The 19008-nt window shown below is 34.3% G+C and overlaps 1 protein-coding gene and 1 long non-coding RNA gene across 14 annotated transcripts in view; one reads left to right on the top strand and one right to left on the bottom strand.

Annotated features, from left to right (window-relative positions):
- Nucleotides 1–19008, bottom strand: part of LOC146996204 (cullin-5-like) — a 181800-nt gene that overhangs the window by 78164 nt on the left and 84628 nt on the right. Inside the window, exons 1-2 of one of the 11 annotated variants that reach the window (XM_085820305.1) lie at nucleotides 2226–2638; nucleotides 2000–2075 (exon numbers count right to left, since the gene is read on the bottom strand). The exons of 8 other annotated variants lie outside the window; for them this stretch is intronic. Coding sequence is in view for 1 of the 3 variants with exons in the window: in XM_085820300.1 (XP_085676426.1) it covers nucleotides 2226–2227 (2 nt within the window). In the remaining 2 variants the exon portion in view is untranslated. Of the gene's footprint in view, nucleotides 1–1999; nucleotides 2076–2225; nucleotides 2641–3928; nucleotides 4141–19008 lie in introns of those variants that run through there. 2 more of the 11 variants (XM_085820306.1, XM_085820300.1) reach the window with 2 other exon arrangements.
- Nucleotides 1–19008, top strand: part of LOC146996205 (uncharacterized) — a 244862-nt gene that overhangs the window by 150754 nt on the left and 75100 nt on the right. The window lies entirely within an intron of this gene.

Below are 19008 nucleotides of genomic sequence, written 5' to 3'. Positions count from 1 at the left end.
ATTGCGATAGGTATTGACTGTGATCATCTTTTGACTGAAGACACAGGTTCCATGATTTAATTGTGCATAAAATCGCACCACACATTCAGCTTGTGGCTGTTTCTGATGGTCTCCAACATAGTGTGAAGAATCTCGCATCCCCAGATTCTAGCATTGTGTCACTTGACACCACCATTCAAATGAAATGTGGCCTCATCTGAGAAAAGGACACATTTCAGATAGTCAATATTTTTTTCAATCTCACACAGCTTGGCAACAGCAAAGTCATAATGAGCAAGGCAATCAATCCAACAAACAAAGTAACAGTAAGCATGTACACCAAAACTTGAATATGTTACATGCAATTCAATATAAAAAATATTTGTCAATGTGTTACATTTTGTGCTTTATGAATATTTGTAATCAGAAAAAGAATTTTGGGACATATTGTATAGTGATCACTCGGTACAGTTCAAAAGCATGACAATGTAATAATAATAAATTAAATAAATAATAAATGAATAATTTATGCTAACATAACTTATTAACACAAATTTTGTAAAGTTTGAAGGCAACCCACATAGGTTCCTATTTTTGAAGTAACAAATTCTTCAGAATTTTTCTGCGCCTTCAAGAAGATGAAACAATGTCATCTTTCTTGAAATTTATAGTTTAATATAAAATTTAAGCAAATTGAGATATCTTTACCAAGTTTTTATTTTTAATTCCAGTAAAATTTTATTTTTAATTTAACCACTTAATTCTTTAACTAATTATAAAGCATACAAAATCTGTAAGTAAAGCAATACGAGTATGTTTAAAACAGAATTCTAGATCTTGAAGAAGAATTAAATTTTGATTAATCTTTAGTTGTATCACACTGCTGATAATGGTTAAAAATATATAACATGTCATAGCTTTCAACCCTGAACATGAAAATTCAGGAGGTTTTTCAGACCCGAAATTGGGTGTTTCTGGAAGTTTTCCGCATTGTATGGTAGCACCTTTTCAAACGAACTTCAAACTGGCCTTGAAGACCCTTTATAATGGTTATTCAACTATTTATAATGATTCTGATGTAAAACATATTAATATTAGTTGGTAAGTTAAATTAAAATTTACTTTTTACTTGCCTTTTTAGTATTATTTATGTATTTTTTTATAAATAGCATCTAGTTTCTTTTTGATTTATTTGCATAATTTGTGCCAGGGAAGTTTTTTTTACGCAAGAGTTTCTAAATTACTTTGGTTTTCTACTCTTAATTGACTTTAGTTATCCTAGTCTTTACTTGCTAATTTCTCTAAATTCCACTTGTTTAAATTTCTTTTTAGTAATTCACAATTTTTGGTTTTGAATTTTTCTTTTACCCTTGCCTACATGAATGACGAAACATGAATTGAATAACTGAAGAGTTAGGTTTGGAGGCAACTTCGCCTTGATAAGTCTGTCTCCTGCCTGCTCAACAATTATTCACTTATGCATTTTTATAAATTTTTAGGATTAAAAAAAAATTATTGGAATTATATATTATACATTTATTATATATTCATAGATTTTGATACTTGCACTTGATTTACATATGCTCTCAGAATTTAATGATATTGTAGATTATTATAACATAGCAATAATTAATCATTTATTTGTAATTCAAGTTCATTTAAAATTTAATCAACTTTAAATTTGCTTTTTACGAATAGAGAATGTTTTTTAAAATTTAATATTTAATTAGATCTTCTAAACTTTAAATTAGATATTCTAAATTTTATGTCCTTTGGCTCTAATTTAATTTTGTAATTTTCTTACACTTTTATACTAAAAAAAATCTTGAGTAGAGAAGGAAGAGTTTAATTTAGTGCAGTACTTTCAAATGTGACAAATATTATATTAAATAATATACATACAGTTGTGTAGATAAACACAGTACTGTACTATTCACTGAAGTAAAACAAAATGAAATATAAATACTACCTAATTAAACATAGGCTGAATTTTCATAAAAGGTTCGATACTTACACTTACCTGGTGCAATTTAATGATTTTTTTTGTAAGTAAAAAGATAAGTTACTTGATGAGTGCAAGATTGTAGTTTTTGCACCTGTTTTTAAAAAGATTTCCAAACTATCAATATTTATTTTAAGTTGGCAAGCATTATCAACAAATGAGCATGTAAGCCTATTTTAGCAATTTAAAACGCAAATTTTAATTATTAAATGAGGATTATGTGATGCATTAAAAAACACATTACATTCATCTCCAGATCTTTCCGTAATTTTTTAGCATTCTTCTTCCAAGTACACAGTGCTCTGTTTTCACTTTAAAAAAATCAGAGAATTCCAGAGGCGGGAGGGCTGTGTGATCACCGAGGCAAGCGGCAGCACGATCGCTGCGCTCCGTAAAAAAGTGAAAATTTTTCCTTTCCTCTTGGTGATTATCAATTAAATTTCTTTGAAAAATTTTTTATTTTTCCTCTACAAAACCTATATCATTCCAATGAATTTCGGCTCCGATGTTGACGAGAATAAAACAGCGGACAATGTAAGGATATACTTCAAAAGACTGGAATTTTAAGATAAGTACTTTTCTTTCATCTAAACTAAATCAAATTTCTATAAATAAGTGCCTTTAAATCAATAAATCTTAATTTTTCATCAGTTTAAAGCATTAAAAAATACTTGAAATTGCCATTGCTTGTGGCTTCCTTTGTGTATCAACTCGAAACAGACGCCAGCATTATCAGTTCACCTCTGTCAACACTTACAAAGCCCTTAAGGAATCTCGAGAGAGGGAAAATTTGGGGATGAGAGGGATAATTTGGGCATCGCGCTATTTCCCTCTCGGATCTTCTGGATTCTCTTTTCTTTCTAGATCGCTTGAATATAGTTTCGCCTTTAAATAATATTATACCTCACCGATTTTTCTCATACTGTTCTTTGCTATCTGTTAAATGTCCATATGTAAGGGATGGTTTATTCTTCACCGCCTTAAATAAATTTTTAGAACTATGAGCTTATATAAATAACAGTGTGCCTCATTGTGTTATATTAACATTATTTAACTAGTAATAAATTATGATAGTAGAATAATTAATCTTGTAATAAATTATGATAGTTAAATTAATAAATACTGTTTAATTTGTGTTTTTAATACATATACTCAGTTATTTACACACATAAATATATATATATATTTTTTATTTTATTTTTTTATTTATTTATTTTTTTTTGGGTGTATGCGGTTGTGGTCTTGTATTGTATATGGTTCTATGTTGTTAGTCTGCTGCTGCTTTTTGAAAAATGTATGAAAATGTTGAGAATGAAAGTAGCATAAGTTACTTTGGTTAAATTAATATATACTTTTGTTTGACGACCTTTGTTGATATCTCAGGATGCAAGCATACATATTACTTTATATTCCATGCTAAATACCTTGATACGAAGCATTTTAACACCGTCAATATTTGTTTTTTCCCCAGTAACACATCTATTCACCATTACCAAACACACTCACTACACAAACACACCTGTGAGACACTATTTATTGTAAATGAAGACAGTTTCTTCTCCTTTTAACTACACTCATGGACACAATCGTATTTTAGGATATTTTCTACTTCTTTTCGTTTTCTTTCTATAGGCCCTTTTTTTTTTTTTTTTTTCTTTTTCCCTCTATTATTTTTGGGCCATTTATTTAAAATTTTATTTTGTCCCATCTTTTCTTCCTGGCCTTTTGAACTCGTACAAGATGTACGAAGTTCCTTTTTACTCTCCTCAAATACGAAATTGCCCCTCTTTCTTTATACCTTTCCTCGCACCTATGCTTGATTTTTCGCCCATCGGTGCAGAAAGACTTAGCGGGTGCAAAACAAGACATCTGTCTACTTTGTCTGTCTGTCTGTCAGAATTCCAGAGGCTCGGCATTGCGCAAACCTCAGCAATACTGGCTACCTACCAAAATGTGTCTCCTCACTGTTCCCTTTAGAGGTTTTGTATCAAAATTCTGTATTTCTGCAGAAATTTTACTGCAGTTTCTTCCACTGCTGACAAATCCCACAAAAGCTATTGGATTTTGAAATACATTAAGAATACATACAAAAATGGAGACATTTCTTGACTGAAAGATTGTTATGAGCAGGGTTGCCTGAAGAATAGCTATGCACATGATTCCTAGAGTTTGCAACATTCGGAAAATTTGGTGACTTCTAAGAAGACAGTTGCAATAACACATACATACCAAAAGTTTTATACATACCATGTCTACAGAGATAAATCAGATAAAAAAAAAATTATTATGAAAAAGCATGCTGAAATTCACTACAGGTGGCAGAATCAAATTTTCACACTTTTAAGTTTCATTAATTCAATGAAGTTCATTTATTCATGGGGGGAAAAACTTTTCTTAATAAAAGTTTAAAATTGGGAGATTTTGTGGTCTAGCAGGAGGCTTGGAGATGCAACAAAAAAAGTCTCCCGATAAAACTTAAAGAGTTGGCATATCTTACATGTATATATAGAAAGAAAGAATAGCATTAATAAAACACCCACAAAATGTTTAAATATAGTACAGCTGAAAAATGTGTCCAAAAATGGAAACATTAGCTAAAATGTACTGAGGTATTATATAATCATTAACTTTCCAAGTGAGTGAACCATACATATAAGTTCACAAATAGTAGTTACAAAAATTGGACAAGCTAATTTCAAACCCAAAATCAAATTATGTGTTGGAAGCTGCAATAATTCAGTGGCAATATTTATTAAATACAAAATATACACAAAGTAAAAGAAAATCATATTCCCACTCAAATAAGGAATTGGTAAAAAATTGATTTTTTTTTTTTCCCCTTTTGCAACGGCAAACTACTGCTGTAAAAATAGCTTGTTGAAACTCTCACCGACAACCACGTGATTTGCGCATGCGCGCAGCAAAACCTAAAACAGAACTTTTTTTAACTGAACTTTGAAAACTCGTGATGGACGTTTGAGTGAAACATGTAATCCTACTCTTCTGCGTTATATATATATTTTAGTTTAGTGATGTGATTGTAAATCAAATATCTTATTATTATCTTAGAAGCCTCTCTCTTTCTGTGAGTAGTGCATCGATGAATGAAATAAACACTCCCGATACGCCTTTGGATTAGAAAGAAGATCGACTAAAAGGTAAGCCTTTTTACCTTTTATTTTCTAAGAAATTATTATGATTACACATTTTTTGGCATCCCGTACCGCGAATGAAAGCAAATTGTTGATACTTGTTGAATTATTGAATACTAAACAATGACAGAATTCATCGATACATTGAAAAGGAAACGCGGCCACATAAGGGCTGCCGTTACAAAATTAATTGGCTGAATCGAAACTGAATTATCAAAAACAGAAGTGAATGCAGAGGAACTAGAAATTTCCTTAGAACTCTTAAATGAAAAATCGATCGAGTTAAAGCAAATAGATGCCGATATAGAAAAATTAATAGACATAAAGGATCTAGACCAGGAATTAAACGGTGTTGACGAATATCGTGAAAGAATAACTACATTTAAATACAAAGCTAACAAAAAATTGAAAGAAATTAATATAGAACAACAAAAATTTAGTGTGTTAAGAAGCACTGAACAGTTAAGTATTATAGAAAACATTAAAAGCGAAAATCATAATGTGAAGCTTCCTAAACTTACGATTCCGAAGTTTTATGGCGAGAGCTGCGAATGGCTGACATTTTGGAACACTTTTTCATTAGCCATACACCAAAATAAAACGCTTGACGCTATAAGCAAATTTAATTATTTGAAATCCCTTTTGGGAGGTAATGTTTATAACACCATTGACGGTTTCGATTTAACCGAAGAAAATTACGAAACTTCAGTTAAACTCCTCACAGAAAGATTTGGAAATAAAGATGTACTACTAAACGCCCATATAGACAAATTACTGAAAATAAGACCTCTAAAGGATTCTAATGACATTCAAAATTTCCAATTACATACAAAAACAGAATTAAAAGTTATTCAATTACATACAAAAACATATTCGATGTCTTGAATCATTAAATATGACCTCAGAAACATATGGAGCACCTATTTTGCTTAAAACATTGCCTGCAGATTTGGTTTTGGAATATAATAAAACACTTCGAAAATAAAATTACGATTTGAATCACCTAGTGGAATTTCTTTCTCAGCAATTAATTGCAAGGGAAAAGCTTTGCAATCGAAAGAAGCACCGTCAATTTCTCCTCATACAACCCCCTCCCCCGACAAACAAAACGCGAAAGCAAGCTGTCAACTTGGCATGATAAACGGGTACCAGATGTATCGTCTGCCTCGCAGTTGCTGTCTACAAATGAGAATCAAAATTATAAACATTCAAACTGCATATTTTGCGATTCAGATCATGAAAGTTATGAATGTCGGAATGCGAGTCGTTTAACCTTAGATGAAAAAAAGCAAAAATTGCTGAATCACGGATTCTGTTTTAAATGTTTGAAACGGAACCATATTTCCCGCTTATGCAAAACCAAAGTTAAATGTTCCATATGCGGTAAAGCTCATTTGTCAATAATGTGCAACTCTCACGGAAATAATTCTACAGACATTATTGGGGATGAAAATAATAAAAAAGACTGTGTTCTGACAAATAAATCTTGCATGCAGTTAGTAAATTTGCAAACTTTAATATTAAAACTTCGTGGGGATGGGATCGAAAAATATGTGAGAATTTTAATAGATAGTGGTTCCCAGCGATCCTACATTTCGAAGTATGCAGTTAGTATAATGAATTATAAAACAAGTGGTAAAGAAGAATTAATCCATGGTTTGTTCGGAGGAATTGAAAAGAAAGAAACTCATAGTAAATATTTAATTAGATTGAGTAGTCTTAAAGGTGATTATCACTGTAATTTTCAGGTTTTGGATCAGGATAAAATATGTACTGACATTCCTCAAATTCGTAGAGATACATATCTTATTGAACTGCGAAAACATGGAATTTAACTGACATGCAGAATAAATCTTTGATTTGATGTATGAAAAATCACCTTTAAAAATTCATGTTCTTTTAGGTGCAGATGTGGCAGGAAAGCTTCTAACAGGGAAAGTTAGACAACTAAAATGTGGGTTATCATGCGTACACACTAGATTAGGATGGACAATGATGGGGAAAAATGAAAAGCGTGAGTTCTCTGACAGTACGAAAACTGTATTGTCACTTCATGTTAATGATGCTAAAATTTCGGATTTACGGTGTCTTGACTCGTAATGATGCTAATGATGCTAAAATGATGCTAAAACTCGTTAATGATGCTAAAATTTCGGATTTACGGTGACTTGACTCTGCTACAACCCACACAAGAAAGGAAATTAATGAAATCGCTAAAACATAATTTTGTCAGTCATTAAAGAGAGATAGTGAGGGTAGATATCAGGTCTCTCTTCCTTGGTTAGAAGGGCATGAGGTTTTACCTGACAACAGATTATTAGCAGAGAAAAGGTTAAAATCCTGCATCAAAAATCTTCAGTCAAAAAACTGTCTGAAAGAGTATGAAAATATTTTTAGCAAATGGGCTGAAAAAGGTATTATAGAATCTGTTGAAGATAAGAAAACCAAAAATTGTCATTAACTACCACATAGGGCTGTAATTAAGCAAAGTTCAACCACAAAGATTAGACCTGTGTTCGATGCCTCAGCGAAGGAAAGGAATGGTGTGTCCTTAAATGACTGTTTAGAAAAGGGCCCAAATTATTTGGAATTAATACCGAGTATTTTAAACAGATTTCGCCTAGGTAAATACGGGGTTATCTCAGATATATGTAAGGCCTTTTTGCAAATAGGTGTCTGTCTTCGAGATAGAGACTTTCTTAGATTTCTCTGGTGGGAAGAAGGAGATTCCGAAAAATTTAAAATATATCGACATAAGCGCGTTGTGTTTGGCGTTAATGGCAGTCCTTTTTTTCTCGCCGCCACACTGAATTATCATCTCGAGAATGTTCCTGAACATCAACAAGAGGTAGCTAAGAAATTAAGTGAATCAATGTACGTCGACAATTGTGTGGCCAGCATTGATACTATTGAAGGACTAAACACTTTCATTAATGTGTCGAAGGAAATTATGTCGACTGCTAAATTTGATTTAAGGGGATGGTGTTACAATGAACCTAGCAATGAAACTTTAAAAGGAAATCCTTGCAATAAAGACTCCGATAAAACCGTATCAGTTCTGGGGTTGAAATGGAATTTATCAAATGACACTTTGTCCTGTGACTTTAAAGATAGTTCTGTGAAACAGCCTGTCAACAAAAGGAATATATTGTCAATAGTACACAGGATTTTTGATTCGATTGGTTTTACAGCTCCTGCTACTCTGATTCCTAAGCTAATGCTTCAAGAATGCTGGAAACAGTAGATTTCATGGGATAACAATTTACCTAAAAGCATTTCTGACAAATTTGAAAGTTGGAAAAATAAATTGCACAATTTGGAAAAAATAGCTATACCCAGAAGAATTTTTGCTGACTCCGAAAGAATTTCCGATTTATCTTATTAATGATATTTATCTTATTCCGATTTATCTTATTATTATTATCTCTTATTAACGTGTTTCGTGACTCGAGTAAATATGCCACATGCATATTTATGCGAAGCTGTAATGAAAATTCCGTTACATGTCAGCTCATCTCAGCTTGATCCAGAGTGGCACCTATCAAGCCGATTTCCATACCACGACTAGAGCTCTTAGCTTGTACGATTGGTGCTAGACTAGCACATCGTGTTAAGGAAGATTTGAGACTAGAAAGCTTGCCTATTTATTATTGGAGTGATTCTATGGATGCATTATTTTGGATAAAAAAGAATGAAAACCGGGCCGTTTTCGTTCACAATAGAGTGAAAGAAATCCGTACTCTAAGTAATCCAAACGACTGGAATTATATTCCTGGAACACTAAATCCAGCTGACCTCCCTTCCCGAGGATGCAGTCCGGAAACCTTAGTCAAATAGAAATGGTGGGAGGGTCCCGATTGGTTGAGAAATGATTCAGAAAAATAGCCTACCTCTGAAATTGTACTGAATTTTGACATTATAAATGCTGAAAGAAAGAAGACAATAATTTCTGCAGTTAATTCGAATGCTATGACTGAAGTTAATTTTGATAAGATTTCTTCGTACAATACCATTCTAAAGATAATATCTTGGATCTTCCATTTTGTTAAAAATGTCAGACTAAGTCCTAATGATAGAACTTATGGAACAATTACAGCGGAAGAAATTAAAGGAGCCGAACTAACTCTTTTGAGATTAGTGCACAGCAAATCATTTTCTGGATTAGATGACAAAAGATTACGTATACTTCAACCAATGATTGATTCTAACAGAATCCTTAGGGTTAAAACTAGAATTCTGAGAAGAGATGATGCAGAAAATTTTCGAGTTTCTATTATTCTTCCTTCAGATCATCCTATTGTAGTAAAATTAATTAGAGCTAAACATGAAATGAACAATCATGCAGGAGTACAATTTTTAATATCTGCTTTATGAGAACAATATTGGATTTTGAAAACACGAAAGACTGTCAAGAAAGTCATAAGAAGCTGTGTTGTATGTCAGAGGTTCGATACTAATTCTTTGAAAACACCCATTGCTGCTCTCCCTGAAGACTGAGTAAGAGAAGCAGCAGTCTTTGAGATTGTAGGTGTTGACTTGACTGGATCGTTGATATTGAAGGGAAATCAAAAATCATGGATAGTGATTTTTACCTGTGCTGTTTTTCGCGCAGTACATTTGGAATTGATTTTCTCGCTATCAACTGAAAGTTTTCTGCAAGCACCGAGACGTTTCATTGCTAGACGTGGAAGACCCCACACCATCTATTCCGACAATGGAACGAATTTCAAAGGAAGTGATAGATTATTCAAAAGCTTAAATTGGGATAAAATCTTAGAATAAGCTAGTATCCACAGAATTACATGGAAATTTCTTCCGCCATCAGCTCCCTGGTAGGGAGGATGGTGTGAGCGATTAATAGGAGTCCTGAAAAGAATCCTTCGCAAAGTTTTAGGACGATCATCTCTGAATCATGAAGAAATTATAACAATTTTGTGTGACTGTGAAACAATAACGAATAATCGTCCATTGACATATGTCTCGGAAGATGTTGAAGATTTATCTCCGATCACACCTTCCATGTTTCTCCATGAGATTCAACACATTGGAGTTCCTGATCTGGATAATATAAATGCGAAATCTTTAAACAAAAGGCTTATTTATCAACAAAAACTTTTACAAGATCTAAGTAAAAGATTTCGAATCGAATATCTCGGACAGTTACAGCAAAATTATGAACATGTAAAAGCTTCACAACCTCTGAAAATAGGAGATCTTGTTTTAGTGTCCGATGATAATAAGAAGCGAACAGACTGGATATTGGCGAAAGTAACCGAGGATTTTCAAATCTCGGAATGGACATGTGCGTTTAGTTAAGGTCAAGACTAAGCTTGGAGAAGTTTTGCGACCAACCAAGTGTTTGTATCCTTTGGAGATAACATCATCAGATGAATAGTCTAGATTTAGAAATGTGGCAAGCAGCTCTTCTGGTGAACCAGAGACTTACTGCGATCCTGATATTCGTAATGACTTGCCTCAAGATCTTAATAGCGAAAAGATTCCATCGATGATTACAAGAACTGGTCGAATGGTAAAGCCTGTTCAAATGTTACAGTTTTAAATTTGATTTTTCAGCAAATTTAAAGCTGGGAGTATGTTGAAACTCTCACCGACAACCACGTGATTTGCGCATGTGTGCAGCAAAAACTAAAACATTAAACTAAAACTTTTTTAACTGAACTTTGAGAACTCGTGATGGACGTTTGAGTGAAACATGTAATCCTACTCTTCTGTGTTATATACTATATATTTTAGTTTAGTGATGTGATTGTAAATTAAATATCTTATTATCTTAGAAGCCTCTCTCTTTCTGTGAGTAGTGCATCGATGAATGAAATAAACACTCCCGGATATGCCTTTGGATTAGAAAGAAGATCGACTAAAAGGTAAGCCTTTTTACCTTTTATTTTCTAAGAAATTATTATGATTACACATAGCTAGTAAACAATACCAAACAAAACAAATGGTACTCAACATATTATCATAATCACTTTATCATTAAGTACCCCCCTAAAATGTGTTACACTCTGGCAACCATGCACATAATCACTCTTCAGACAACCATGCATATAACAATTCTTCAGCCAAACATCACCATTTTTGTACGAGTTCCTTTTGTTGTAATCAAAGTTCAAACATTTTTTATAGATGAACTGTGATACTTTTGCCTAAAATTTGATTTTAAAATATTTGCCACCAACAGAAAGACTAAAGTAACATTTCAACAAGATTATAGTATTTTATGCAAAATCACTAAAGGGAATAATGACATGATGTGTTTGGTAAATAGTCGGTGAGCAATGAAAAGGGTGTGATATTGTCTGATTTTTTTTAAAAGTGAAAACAGATTAATGTGTACATGAACAGAAGACCAGCATAAATTACATAAGGATTTGCAAAAAAATGTTGAGTATTAATTTTTTATGTAGCATATAACCCAGTGGTTGCCAAACTTTTACGAGTCACTAGATCTTTTCTCAATTAAAATTTTTTCACGATGCCCTCCCTACCCTAAGTAAATGTAAGGCTAATCATAAGTAAGAGATAAGAATAAATAAAACTCATGTATCTTAATTATTAAACATTTTTTGTTACTTTATTAACAATAAATTAATAATTAATGTGATGGATGAGACTACTAATCACAGCACACTTTCTCAAATCATGCAATTAAACTGGATATGGCCACTCTCATTTCCTTTTCCATATTGATTTTTGCTCTATATTTACTTTTATTATAGCAGCTGCCAAAAATCCAGCTTTGCATAATACGACATCAAAAATGGAATTAAAATCCACTGAGTCTTATCACTTAGAAAGGGATGTTCATTTTTTATCGAAATGAAAACTTCTACCAATTCCTTGCTGCCAAATTCTGCTTTCAAACTATTGTCGCAAAACAACTCGGTAAGATTCTTTCTTCTGCAGAAGTAAACTCAGATGAAACAACAGTGTTAAATAGATTTGAATCCACGCAAACCTCTCAAAATTTTCATTGAGGAAGCATTTCTCAAACTAGACAATTAGCTGTGATAAACATCCTTCAAACATAGTTCTTCAGAATGATCAAGTTCATTTGACATAAAAAATTGCTGCAATCTTATAAAACAACCTTTGCCTGCATTTTGATCCAATTTTCTTCTTCACAGTAAAGAGTTTTTTTATAAAAGCTGATGCTTTTTCTGTTGACTTCAAAAGGTGCATGTTTTTTCCCTGATGACAGAGAGTAGGGGAATTCACCTTTTCAAAAATTAGGCATAAGTATGTCAATTTTATTAAAAAATTGGGATCAATAAAACCGTCTGCATCTTTGTACCATTTCCTTTAAGGAGAATAAATATTTCTACCTGCGTTGAAAGGTATGTGATAAAACATTACCACGATAGAGCTATTTTGCATTGCTATAGTACAACAAAGATGAGTGTTTGGCTTCCATATCCTCACTTACTTTTTTTAAAAAAACATGCTTTCAGTGGAGAAGATTTTATAAAATACAGTCAAAAGTCGTTAATCCAGACACCCATAATCCGAAATGATCTTTAATCCGGACCTCAAAGCTACAAACTTTCTGCGCATGCTTCAACGTATAATGCATTCACGCATGCGCGTAATACTTTTACGCAAACGCATATGCGTGTGCGCATAATACGTTTACGCATGCGCGTTTAATGTATAACGGACGGTATAAGCTAAGCTAAAATTATCTATTTCAGTTAATGTTGCAGATTGCGTTGTTCCTTAATCTTCTAATTGGATCCGGCTTATTATTTTTTGCAGACTGTTAGAGCAATTTTATAAAGGTAAGCTTGAACTTTCGATTAAGTCAAATAGAATTTCTGATGGTGGAGCTGCCGTAGGATCTACAAAGCGAAAGTATGTTTCGATGCCCATCAAACATAAAGTGGAATTGCTGCAAAAAAATGTATAAAGGCACATCCTTTCATTTTCTAAGAATTCCGAAATCTGTTTATCAATTTCACGCTGCTCTGCGGAAAAAAAAAGGTTCCTGGTTCCTTTTTTACCAAATGAGCTGTAGAAAGCAATGAAAAGATCGTTCGATAACACGATCGAGAAGGCACAGCTTTACCGGCTACCCTTCGCAAGAATATTCTGTTATAGCAACTATAAAGGATCAAATAAAAACAAACAAAAAAAAAATCTATATATTTTTAGCTTCTCCTTTTATTGTTTAGTTAAGCTAAATGTCTCGCTTCAATCAATTAGGAAGGTTTTTACAATATTTTGCTGCATCTCTGTGAAGAGCCAGCAGCTCTCCAAGGCGCGGTAGTACACAATTTGGGAACCACTGATATAATTGCTATTTAAAATCAAAATTTATGTTTTAAATTGCTAAAGTATGTTTTCTTTTGATATGATGATAATGTCTGCCCACTAGCAATAAATGTCAATAGTTTGCAATTTTTTTTTAATTGCAAAAATTGCCAAATTGCACGATTGTGGTTGAATTAATTCGTAAGTACCAAACAATTTCACAACAAAAATTGCTGCAATACAAAAATGCAAAAAATAATAAAAGGCAAATGGACTTTACATCTACTGGTACTCCTTCATCAGGGGATTAGTGTAGCAAGAGAAGTACAAGAAAAAGCCTGTTTCTAAGCTGACAAATGTGCAAATACATGAAATTAATATTAAATTAGAAAAATAAAAATTAAAAATTTTAACTTAATAATATGTGCCTCCATCAATGCAGCTCCTACAGTTTGGGGTGGAAAAGGCACTTTATTCTAATTCGAACAAAGTGTATAAAACAAACAAACAAACAAAGAACAAAGTGTATAAATTCGAAAAAGTATATAAAAACAAAGTGTAAACGAAAATTGAAAAATCAATACAAATTTACATTTTTTATCTTTCTTATATTTTAAATTATATATGTATGTGTGTGTGTGTATCAAAATATGCTTTTTATATTTCTAACATATCTTAAATAGTCTTACATCTTAAATTATATTTTTTTATCAATCTATCTATTTATATACACATACATACACTGACAGAAAAAAAATCCCAACACCAAGAAAAAAATTACTGTAAAGCACTGAAATTTCGGCAATACATTTACTTAAGTAACATATTTAATTGATTAAATTTTCAAAATCACAGGTTAGTTTGACCATGGCAAAGCACTCGAGGGTTATCTGCCTAAGGAGTAGGTATGCCATATACAGTGAAATGTCTTTAATCCAGATTCGTCGGGACTTCGGCGATTCCGGATTATAGATCATCAGTTTAAATCTGGTAAGATGGCATGCAGAAATTATAAAATTAAAAATATGAAACCGCAATTTATGAAATAAAGAGCAATTATGATCTAAAGGGTATCAAAATTTACAAAAAAAAAGTTTAATATGTATTTGTTTACTTTATTAAACATTTCTTTCAATGCGCACATGCATAAAGCATACATTACACATAGTCGACATTAGAAAATTGCAACCAGAAAACTATTAAATGTGTATTCGTGATATTTATAATGACGAGGAATTTCATTTAAATCATATCAAAGACGGAGTACATCGAGATGAAATACTACATTTAGTAAGGAATTATAAGCTGAATAAAATAAAAACATCTGCCCTGAAGATAAGGATAGTGCTGACAGATCAACTTCCAGTTCATTGCGCACCGCGTCGTCCCCCCCCCCCTCAGAGCCACGTGAAATTGATAAACAGATTTCGGAATGGTTAGAGAAACAAAGGATATGCCTTTATCCATTTTTTGCAGCAATTCCACTTTTTGTTTGATGGACATCAAAACACGCCTTCGCTTTGTAGATCCTTCGGCAGCTCCAGAATTGGAAATTCTTTTTGACATAATCGAAAGTTCAAGCTTACTTTTATAAAATTGCTCTAACAGGCTGCAAAAAATAATAAGCTGGATCCAATTCGAAGATTAAGGAACAATGCAATCTGCAACATTAACTGAATTAGATAATTTTAGCTTAGCTTATACCGTCCGTTATACATTAAACGCGCATGCGTAAATGTATTATGCGCATGCGTAAATGCATATGTGCATGCGCAGAAAGTTTGTAGCTTTGAGGTCCGGATTATAGATCATTTCGGATTATGGACATCCGGATTAAAGACTTTTGACTGTATATGTGTGTGTGTGTATTTATATTTTTTATCTTCCTAATACATGCAAATTTTCTTACATCTTAAATTATATTTTTTTAAATATCTATCTATTTATACATATACACTCACACTGACAGAAAAAAAAATCCCAACACCAAGAAAAAATTACTGTGGAGTACTGAAATTTCGGCAATACATTTATCTAGGTAACATTATTTAATTGATTAAATTTTAAAGATAACAGGTTAATGCACAAGCATGAGAAGAGTAATTTCAAATGTGAAATGTTGGTACATTTAAACTGGTGTAGCCACCAGAATTTTTAATGCAAGCATACAAATGTTCATGCATTGTGTTGTACAGGGGCTGGATGTCAGTTTCTGGGATGGAGATCCATGCCTGCTGCACTTGGTCAGTCACTACATGGACGGCTAATGTTGGTTGTGGATGACACTGGAGTTGTCGTCCAATAATATCCCATACACGCTCCACTGGAGAAAGATCTAGTGGTCTATCAGGTCAAGGCAACATGTTGACACTACTGACCATGCAGGCTTACAACAGTGGTACGAGGGCGAGCATTATCCTGCTGCAAAACACCTCTTTGTATGTTGTTCATGAAAGGCAGCAGAACAGGTTGACGTAAAAATTTGCAGTCAGAATACATGGGATAACTATGAGAGTGCTGCTGTTGTCATATAAAATTGCTCTCCAGGCCACAACTCCAAGTGTAGGTCCAGTGTGTCTAGGTCGCAGACAGGTTGGTTCCAGGCGCTAAACTGAACTCCTTTTAATCAATGCACAGCCATCACTGGCATCAGAAAACACAACAGATCTCCACTTAATCCTCTAAAGAACACAAGCTTGACACCACTGATGTCGCAAACAGCAGTGGTTTGGAGTCAATGACATGCACACTACAGGGCATCTAGCTCGAAGCTGTCTTTCAAGTAACCAATTAGTAACAGTTCGTTGTATCCAGCAGCTCGAATTTCGGCTGCTCGTAGTATGATGTGCTACAGCCATATGTCAAACACGGCAGTCTTCAATCTCAGTAGGGCCGTGCCAGCTGACTGGAACCCGGCCTTCTTGAGCCTAGTATCTTCCCTTGACAAACAATCATGCACAGTGAATACATTCCTCCCAAGATTTCTATAATATCAAAGAAAGAAAATCTACCTTCTTGTAGCTCTATTACACAACCTCATTGAAACTCACTGAGATGTTGTACTTCTTCATCTTATTAAAGGCATTCTTGACCAACATCAACTCACTACTTCAAATATCAATGATATTGTTGCGTGCGTACAGGTTCGTTACAAAATGAATGCACAAGTCCAATAAAAAATTAACAAAAAATTTATTATTATCACGAAATGCTTAAATTCTCTCAGATATTCTTTCAGTTTTACAATATCTCACAGTAGTTATCTTCTAACTACTCAAACGTTCAAAAGAACTTAATTCAAAACAGCTAAAGAAAGCTAATCCGCTACAGTCAACAAGAGCAGTTTTCTAAACAACAACAAACTAAGTAACTACTACGAACTGACAGGTTTTCCTCCTTTTATAAGATTTTAAAATCGTGCGTGAGAATTTTCTAGTACTTTCTCGAAATCAAAAAGAGATATTTATTAAATGTTACATGCACACGCTCTTGTATTTTCAATTTTCCGGCTTAGCTTTCTTTTAATAGTCGTCACGCGCTGCACTGCGCGGGAAATAAAACCATTTAATTTACCATTCAACTAACATAAGCTATTTAAATACCAAATCCGTAACACTGCCCCCTTCCCAAGGACTGCACGTCCCTGGCAGTTCAATCCCTGGACAGGAAGCCAACCTTACAACTGTGGCATAAATGCAATAATAAGCATTACATTACAATAATAAACAACATGAACAATAAATGCAATAAATAAAACAAATCAAATGCTGTCAAATACAAATCAAATACTAAATACACATTTAGAAACAAAAAGGACCATGGTCTTGCACTATTTACAATTATTTACATTACATACTATGGCCATAGTAATGAGCTAACCTGTCGTAATGAACGACTTTAGGTTTAGAGCTCGATGACTTACGGATCCGAACCACGACGTCATTCGTTTTGTTTAGGACTGCGTAAGGACCATCCCAAGGTGACTGTAATTTCGGACAGAGTCCTTTCGGACAAGTCGGATTCCACAACCAAACCTTGTCTCCTTTGTTGAATGTATGTCCAGTAGCTCTCGTGTTGCATCTGGTCTTCACTTTCTCCGTCGCCAAGTTCACTCGCTTTCGTGCGGAACGGTGCATCACTTCATAACGGGCCTGGACATCTTGGATGTGCTGCTCAGGCGATGAAGGTGTATCCGTATGGCGATCAAACAGGTGGTCTTAAGGCAGACGAAGGTCTCGACTGAAGAGCATCTGGGATAGAGAATAGCTGGTAGTCTTGCGTTTTTTTTTCGACCCTAGTATGATTTCAGCAGCTTCCTGAGCTGGGTCTTTCGGACAAGGCATCGACATTTCCAGGCGAGGATCCCTGTTGAGGATGGATAGTCATGTCATCAGATGCTGAAAGCAGTTTGTTGTTTTTCAAGTCTAAGGAAAAATTGTATTTCCTTAAAAAGTCCAATCCGAGCATTTAAGAATCAGTGATCTCTGCTACATATGCCGTGTGATGGTAAGCGGCACTTCCAAACATGATGTGAATGTTTACTTTTCCGTCGATGTCGATCTTGTCACCGGACACGGTCTGGAGGGTAACGCAGGGCGGTGTCCAGATAAGTTTGCTTCCCAGTTGTTGAGCCAAATCTTTTTGGATGACGGTAACGTTGGCTCCTGTATCTATCGCCATATTGCAGGGAACTCCATTAATATTCCCATTGATGGACAGTCCGTTACTGTTGCCACACACTGTAGAAATCTCAAGCGCTTTAAAACAGGGTTTTTCATTATCTGGCAACATAAGTTCCTCGATATGGCTATTAATTTTTTTTCTGCATCGTTGCTGGGAAATAGTCTTAATTTCCGTGCTCTGGGGTGTTCTGCAGTTCCTTCGCACGTGGCCTTCTGCTCCGCAGTTCCAGCAGTTTGGTTTCTTGTCACTCCTTTTGCGTCCCATGGCATTTAATTGTCTGTTTAAATCATATGCCTTATTTTCCGTGCTCTGGGGTTTTTTGCAGTTCCTTCGTAGGTGGCCTCAACACCTCAGTTCCAGCACTTTAGGGTCGGTTTCTTTTCACCAACATTTCTTCTCAAGGCATTCACTGGTCTTGTCAACTCATCCGCTTTATTATCCGTGCCCTGGGGTGTTCTGCAATGCCGTCATAGGTGACTTTTAGAACCACATCTCCAACACCTTCGAGCGACTTTGTTCTCACTGCTACTCTGTATCAAAGCGTCGACTTGTCTGGATAAATCATCTAAATGAGCCATCAGTTGATCCACTGGCTCGTGGACTCACATAGCTCTGACTGGGTAGTGGTCTCTATGAGTTGCTTGCTGGGCTGCCTCGAATTTCATGGCGTACAACAGAGCCCTTTTTATATCCTTCACATCCGCAATTCATATAGCTTTCTGTATTTCAGGATCCTGGATGCTGTCGATGAAGTATTCCAGAGGCAGGATTTCCCTTGTTTCTGTCGGGCACTCCGAAAAGGCGAGGTGGGACAGCTTTTCAACATCTGTGGCGAGCTCCTGAAGTGTTTCCGTGGTTTTCTGTTGGTGGGATTTTAATTGAAGCCTACTGTAGTCTTTTAAACAGTTTTCCCCAAAGCTC

Source organism: Stegodyphus dumicola, chromosome 7 (assembly GCF_044657685.1).
Source record: "Stegodyphus dumicola isolate Sdum_Otavi_A_Nest chromosome 7, ASM4465768v1".
In the NCBI taxonomy this organism is placed as follows: Eukaryota; Metazoa; Arthropoda; class Arachnida; order Araneae; family Eresidae; genus Stegodyphus; species Stegodyphus dumicola.
Note: the sequence above shows the minus strand (reverse complement) of the source record. Positions and strands in the feature narration are given on the sequence as shown.